This window comes from Neovison vison, chromosome 4 (genome assembly GCF_020171115.1).
Source record: "Neovison vison isolate M4711 chromosome 4, ASM_NN_V1, whole genome shotgun sequence".
NCBI lineage: Eukaryota > Metazoa > Chordata > Mammalia > Carnivora > Mustelidae > Neogale > Neogale vison.
The window spans coordinates 194,645,286-194,652,936 of NC_058094.1; the positions used below are offsets into that span (position 1 = coordinate 194,645,286).

Here is a 7,651-nt window from a genome sequence, read left to right on the forward strand (position 1 = left end):
TAAAAAAAGGAGGCCCGGGGAAGATAGAACTGAGGAATCAGCGGAGGTGGAGAAGGATATTCAGAGAAGCAAGGTATAAAGGGCTCAGACCGGGCCACACACTTGAGTCTGAGCTTCCTGGCAAGCCAGGCAAAAAGAGTAGATACGAAGTTGTCCCCACAAGGAAAAATTTCCTTCTGGACAAACACAGCTCTTCTAGACCTTTGGCTGAAAGGAATGCACGTGGAGGGTTCTTTATGTGCCTGCGGCCTGTGGTTCTTGTGACCCGGGCTCCTGGGCCCAGCCTGCTGCTTCACTTCACTCTTTTCTTCCAGGAACAATGAATCATTCCCAGGACACGGGCCCTGGAGGCATGCCTGAAGACAGAAAACTTTATATTGTGGATTCCATAAACGACTTAAACAAACTTAACCTCTGTCCTGCGGGATCACAGCACCTGTTCTGTATGTGCCTCCTCCCAGGCTCGAGGGCCCTTCCTGGCTTCCAGGCCACCTAAAAATAGCAAATGCTAATCTGGACCTGGGTGTGTGTGTGGGGGTGGGGCAGGGTTGGCATTAGGAACAGCTCAACGTCTGAAGTGCTATTTATTATTAGGCAATTCTTGTTTTTGTTCTTTTAGTACTTGCCAGGTGTAGGGGCTTTCTTGGCTTCTAAGCAAGATTTGGAATCTGTCTTCAAGGGTTCTGAGACTTTCCTGTGGAGTGTCTCTCCCAGGAAAGGGTTGGAGGCTTCAGGTCTTCCAAGAGGTTTGCTCCTCCCTCTGGGTATCTGTTGCACCTGCTGGGGACCCCATCCACATCACCAGTGGGGCCCACTTCCCTAGAGAGCTCTGACTTCATAGTGCATTCCTGGAAAATGCTCCACACATTCCTCCAGCTCTTAAAAAGGCACTAGAATTTTATTGGGCAAAGAAATCAACTTAATTTTCTACTTACAAATTACAAATGGCCCCAACTAAAGGCTTAAGAAAGGAGGGGAAAAGCAAAACAAAAATCTGCTAACTACTAAATGTAGACTTTATTCCCTAAATATTGTAAACTAGCTCGATCAGATCATTCTGAGCCCCATTTTTCCAGCTTAAACTGTGGCATTCAAATACAGGCCTTAATTTTCCACTGGCCATTTGTTCTAAACTCTGTTCTAAACTCTGACTGTCCCAAATTTACACCTATTATTCCCCTTTTCCATCCTTCCTGAGGTCTTGCTTGTTTCTTCATTTTAATGCGTTTGGGTTTTCACCTGCTTTTACTGGGTAAGTCTCAATAGACGCAGGTGTTTCGATGCCAATTTATGCCATCGCTTTGATTAGGAAGCAAAGGTTGTTGTAGGGTGACTTGGCTCAGGACACAAGGCACTCACCCAGCTACAATCAAGTAGCACCCTGTGTGGGACCGATGCCAAGGAGGAGAGAATACAAAAAGGAAGTCATTAGTCTTCCCAAGTCTCTCTATTTCTTAATGAATTTACTTTGGGTGTCACTAGGCACACAGGTCTTACAAAATGATGGCCACATGCAGATGCTTCATGCTCTGGCTGACCCAAGCTGCCTTAAAAGCATAGTTGCAGTCTCAATTTAACTTCAGAACATTTGGAAGAACCTTGTTTCCAGAGCAGCTTGATCGCAAAGATGCTTCTAAGAGACAAAAATACATTGGAGCCATTTTTCTGCTTAAATGGATGTGGGCTTCACTGATGACCTCCACGATGCAAGGAGACATCTGTGTCTTTGGGTGACCTCCCAGAGTAGTCAGCCTTCTGCTTAGAAGAGGTGTCCCAGCCAGCTGTGTTTTTACTCCTGGGTCACATTGGCAGAAGGCCAGACAGAGCCTCCAACGTTCTGAGCCTTTAATGTATGTAGTTTCCTCTGCCCAGCCCAGGAAAAGCCCCGGTCCGGCTCCTTCAGTGTTAACACCATCTTCAAAGAACTTTCCAAGGAGATTCCTTGTTTTTTGAATACCAATTTGGAAGAAGGTAAAAAATTCACAAAGAGCACCAGCCCAAAGGCATTCTTAAAACCTAAGTCACTCTTAGGTTTCCCCAGGGCGATCACTGGGGAAAACGGGTGTATCCCTTACACTCTAATCATGGGGACAGTTCAGGTGTGTGGACAAGCCATCTGCGGAGGAGTTTTTGTCATTGTTTTTGTTTGTTTCCTATCAGCCCTCGAGGAGAAAATCCCGGATGTTGGCACTAACTCAGGAAACGGAAGTCATAGTCTGTTTTTTATGGGGCTGATAATTGTGCTGATTGTCAGCCTGGCACTGGTTTCCTTCGTGATTTTTCTAATAGGTAAGTACCACCGACATATTCTCATTACTCAAAGGCTCTTACTTTGTGGCTGGTTGTTTAACTTTGTTCTGGGAGGAGACGTGCTTTTTGGCACTCACAGCTATGCTGAAAGAGGGTGTGCGGTGGCCCTGAGTGACCCCTGCGGCTCCAGGAGGATCGTGGGGACACAAGCCCCTGGTGCCCAAAGTTCACAAACACCTCCTAGGACTTTACTCTCTTACTTGAAGTCCCTAGCTGTCAAATGACCGGCGGCTTATCCTTGGTGACTGTCAGTTTTCTTGGTCCAGTGTAAAACGGTTCTATTCATTCAGGTCTGTAGCAGAATCACAGCTGAGGCTTCCAACTCCTTTCCAGGTTTTCTCACTTCCCAGGAATCAGCTGGTAGCCTGAGGGCTCTGCAGGCGCCCCCCACTCCCTGAGGCAGTGTTAGGAAGGCTAGGAAGGCGGTAAGACCACTTCTTTCCGGTTTGACAGTGCTTGGGCTTTCCTCGCTGCCCTGCCTGCTCTTGGCTTGGGCCTGACCTCTCCCGTGGGGACCTGGGCTGTCCCACACAGCTCCTCAGCCAAAAGACCGCCCCCCCCCCCCGCCCTCAAGCCCACCAGTGTTCTCTCTCAGCTACCCCCTGTGGGCCATCATCCAGGACTCTTTTCAGCTTCCTCCCAGCCCCGAGAGAAGAGTGAAAGAAGCCCAAGTGGAGGGAGTCATCTTGGACACCCTTTCCCCCTGGATCCACCACACTGTCATTCCTTCTGCCCTTTCCTACTTTGCAGGCCGTGGAGCCTTTGAAGATCGGCATTGAGAAGTGGAGCCCATGTCTTTGGAATGCCCTTAATTTAAATTCATTCAGGATTAGAGGTAGTGCTGGTGATCAGGGGAGACAGGTGGGCAGAGGATGGGACTTTTTGATAGCTTCCCACTCTATTTCCCCCCAAACTCCCTCCCTCATGGCTTCTTTCACCCAGCCCTTGCCTTCTTGCACTTAGAAGCTGCAAGGGCAACTTTCCTGACAAGGTGCCCTTGTATCTGACCGTCGGCTGGATGTGGTTTGTTCCTGAACCTTCAGGACCATAGAGAGCCTATGGATTACCTTCTGACATGTTACACCAACCAACCAAAATGAATGCTCCAAATATCATTCTGCCACACCCATCTGGGACAGTGACTGAGTTAAACTACCGTGCCCAAGGTCCACAGCTCATAAGTGCCCAAAGATTCTCCTGCCCTACCTCAAAGAGCATGACTTTATCAGCATCCTTATAAATATGGTTTATTTTATATTTGCTGCTGGTGTTTTATATTGAGGGCAAAGTCATATTAACAAATGGAAGAAGACATGAGTAAAGGATGTCTTTATTGGGCAGTTGCTCTGTGCCAGACACATAAATTAATTATCTTAATTTTTACGTCTTGAGGTAGTATTTAATATTTCTGTTTCATCAATGCAAGACGAAGGTCCAGAGAGTTTGCCTCTCCATGTTTACCCTGCTAATCAGAGGCAGAACCAGGATCCAAACCCTCTGTCCGGCTCCAGAGCTCCCCTGCCCTTCATTTCCTGCGTTGAAGTAATAAAGTAAGGACTTCCTCTGGTTTTCAGACAAAACTTAAATCAAACTAAGACCAGAGTTGGCACAGGCATCTAGAAATGAAGTTGGCCTGTGCTCCTCTTTAACAAAGAAATCTTTTTACTCTCAGTGGGATTGAGTGCAGATTTGTAACCTTTCTCTGAAGTGGAAGAACCTGTATTCTTTAAAACTCTGGTCTTTTTACATGAGAGAGAAGGCTTATTTTATGACGATTACTTTCTTATTAAACCATGGGGCCTTGGGACACCTGGGTGGCTCACTCAGTTAAGCATCTGCCTGCGGCTCGGTCATGATCCCAGGGTCCTGGGATCGAGTCCTAGGTTGGGCTCCTTGCTCAGCCAGGGCGTCTGGTTCTCTTTTCCCTCCCAGCTTGTGCTCTTTCTCACAATCTCTGTCTCTCCCTCTCAAATAAATAAATAAAAATCTTAGAAAAAATAAAACCCCAACAACACGCCTTAGGTTTTTGTCATAATCCCTCTGCTAAAAAGGAATAATAGACAGCAAGGGTAGATAACTATGGATGCCTCTGGTAGCAGTTTCTAGTGGCCAGGCAGTGTGTTCCTGAGAATACTGGGTGCATAGGATATTACTAAGTGTTGCCTGAAGAAAAAAAGGATCCTATGGTCAAATGCACCTGAGAATTGCTGAGTTAGATAATGCTCTTTTTTTTTTTTTTTAACCTTCCTCTGAGTTTCCAAGAGGCAAGTCAGTATATAATTTTTCTCTAACTTTTTTGCACCTGCAACCCCCCCCCCTTTTTTTTAGTTTAATTTGGAATCAGTGTATTGTGGAACACAGTTAAGCCAACATGGCTGCTGCTTCCTTCTCTTTGTGACTAATGTTATAGGAGGTTCCTAAGAGGGAAAAGTATCTCATGTGTTAGGAATTTTGTTTCACATTTTTCCCCAGAAGCAAGTGGTATTCCATCTTGCTCTGTAGCAAATCTCAATTAAGATCCTTCCTTCAGGGGCGCCTGGGTGGGTCAGTGGGTTAAAGCCGCTGCCTTCGACTCAGGTCATGATCCCAGGGTCCTGGGATCGAGCCCCACCTCGAGCTCTCTGCTCAGCAGGGAGCCTGCTTCCTCCTCTCTCTCTCTGCCTGCTTCTCTGCCTACTTGTGATCTCCGTCTGCCAAATAAATAAATAAAAACTTAAAAAAAAAAAAAAGATCCTTCCTTCAAGTTTTGGACCATAATTCATCCAGTATAATTTTTCAAACATGGGAAAGAAGCAGCTTCTGAACAATAATTTGTCCCAAACCTGGAAGGGGAAGCTCTAATTTCTAGTTTTCCTTCCCTTATTAGTTTATTCACTAAGCCTTGTGGCATTAGTTCCTGACAGATAGCTTGGGAAAAACTTGCCTAAATTGGAAATCAAGAAGCTCAAATATTAAGTGTGGATTTTGTGCTGCATTTCCTGGAAATTTTAACTCTGATCAGCAGACCTCAATGTGTTCCATTCTGTAGCTGACTTTATCACCAGGAGTTTGGTTTATTTTGAAAATATTGTCTCTGTTCTCAGGATGGTCTGAGGGGAATTCTTACATATTCATTTATGGGCTGGTAATCCAGAACCAGCAGAGCTATGTCAAAAGAGACCAAAACCCAAGGGTGCCTGGGTGGCTCAGTGGGTTAAAGCCTCTGCCTTCAGCTTAGGTCATGGTCCCAGGGTCCTGGGATCAAACCCGGCACTGGGCTCTCTGCTCAGCAGGTAGTCTGCTTCCTCCTCTCTCTCTGCCTGCCTCTCTGCCTACTTGTGATCTCTGTATGTCAAATAAATAAATAAAATCTTAAAAAAAAAAAAAAAGATCATAACCCAGAAAACCTCGTTTCCTGATGAGAAGCCAAAAACCTTCTGAGAAGAGGTCTCTGAAAAAGACAAAGTAACAATCACTTCCCTGATGTGCTCATAATGAGACAAGCCAGTGGTTTCCCTTGGTTGCTCACAGTGATGTTTCTCGACCAAAATCTGTGCGGAGCTTCCAAAGGTAGTCTAGGCTGGCCCCAACAAATTGTAAAAATAATCCACTTGGTAGATAACTTTAGTTTTAAGCCATTCCTCTCCCGGGCATCCGGGCTGCCTGGGAGACTGGAGCAGGGGACTGGCCACGGGGTCCTTTCAGCACTCAGCTAACATGGCACTAACCAGTCCTGACGGAACAGCCTGGAAACCAGTGTAACCCAGTCTGTTTTCTATTTTGAAGTCCAAACTGGAAACAAGATGGATGACGTGTCAAGAAGACTAACAGCTGAGGCAAAGGACATAGGCGATCTTAAGAGAATCAACAGCCTGATTGTAAAGCGACTCAATCAACTGGACGCTGAACAAAACTAAAGAAATGAACATCTAAAAGCAGCTGCTAACACGGAGCTTCGCACTTGACTGGGCGCCTGCAGGGTATGAACTGAGCTTGCGCATTTCTACAGGCAACAGACTCTGATTCGGGATCCCAACCCTGGGGCCAACTTTCTGCTGCAGGGATGGGAGCGACTCCAACACCAAGGGCCATGGGGGTACTAGGCAGAAAAGGGCTCATTTTATGGTAGGGTCCTTCTGCTTCATTGGGGTTAAGGGTGGCTGACATGAAGGAGAACAAAGGTTAGCAAGAGAATTCGGCTCCGCACCTACACTTTCTCTTACAAAAGGAGCTTTGCCATCAGAACAAGTTCACTGAGCTGGTGAGGTTCATGGCACCTCAAGCACACTTATGAATTCCTGTGACAGCTTGATGAATCCAGTGAATTATCTGTATTCAAGGGAACCAGGTGATGACTCTTCGCAATAAAATAAATTCTGCTCAGGTGATTAAACTCTGACTCTTACTTCCCCAGGGACAGGGGCTGGGCTGACTTCAGAGCCAGTTGCCTTCTGGTATTTGCTAGTAGTACTGGTATGTGTATGGTAGGGTGGAAGTCAAAAGAGAGAGCCTGAGTTATTTAACCAATGTTTATTGAGCTCTTTGTGCAAACCGTCTATCTACTTTAGAAGAGGTCACGTTCAACTGGGGAACAAGGGAAATGTATGGTTATATATATAAGTTATATAAGCTTTGTTGGCTTCTTTTCTCATGCAAAAAACCCTCAGTGTTCTGCTGATTAATTTTGAAGAAATCTGATAAGTTTGTGGTCTTTACTAAACTACAGGAAGAAATTGTATATTTGGAATATCTGGAACCTGCCCTGTTTTAGCTCAAAAGATCAGGTACACAGTTTGTGATATGATATGCTGTGATATAAATGGACTTAAAAAGCATGTGAATCTTAGAAAATCTTTTATGTAATGCAAATATATTGTGCAAGTTTATTGAAGAATGCATTGCAATTCTCTCATTTTAGGCTGATGAAAACCCTGTCCTTAACTATTAAACACAAACACACATGTTTACATTTTATAACACTAGTTGATGAAATAAACACAAGACATTTTACTTACCTATTTTTGCACTCAAAAGCATTTGTCCTGCATACTCGCTTCTTAAAATTGATAGATATCATATAGAATATTTTAATAATATAAAATTTGTGTGTACTGAAAATTCTTATTGAACTGTTGTTGGGTTGTGGCAAAATAATTTATCAGGAAGGAGAGAGATGCAGGGCTCAATCCCAGGACCGTGAGATCATGACCTGGGCCAAAATCAACAGTTGGATGCCCAGCTGACCAAGCCACCCAGGCGCCCCTTTCCTTTCTTTCAAAATAGCTTTCTTGAGCTGTCATTGACATATAAAAATTGTATATATTTAAGGTATACAACTTGATGTTTTGATATACATATTGTT

The 7,651-nt window shown here is 44.8% G+C and overlaps 1 protein-coding gene across 1 annotated transcript; it reads left to right on the forward strand.

Moving 5' to 3' along the window:
* Positions 1–228: 228 nt before the first annotated feature.
* LSMEM1 (leucine rich single-pass membrane protein 1) lies at positions 229–7,106 on the forward strand. The gene is made up of 3 exons (XM_044244574.1): positions 229–443; positions 2,161–2,289; positions 6,076–7,106. Exons 1-3 carry the CDS (start codon positions 320–322, stop codon positions 6,204–6,206), a joined length of 384 nt encoding a protein of 127 aa, XP_044100509.1. The 5' UTR covers positions 229–319; the 3' UTR covers positions 6,207–7,106.
* Positions 7,107–7,651: the final 545 nt, after the last annotated feature.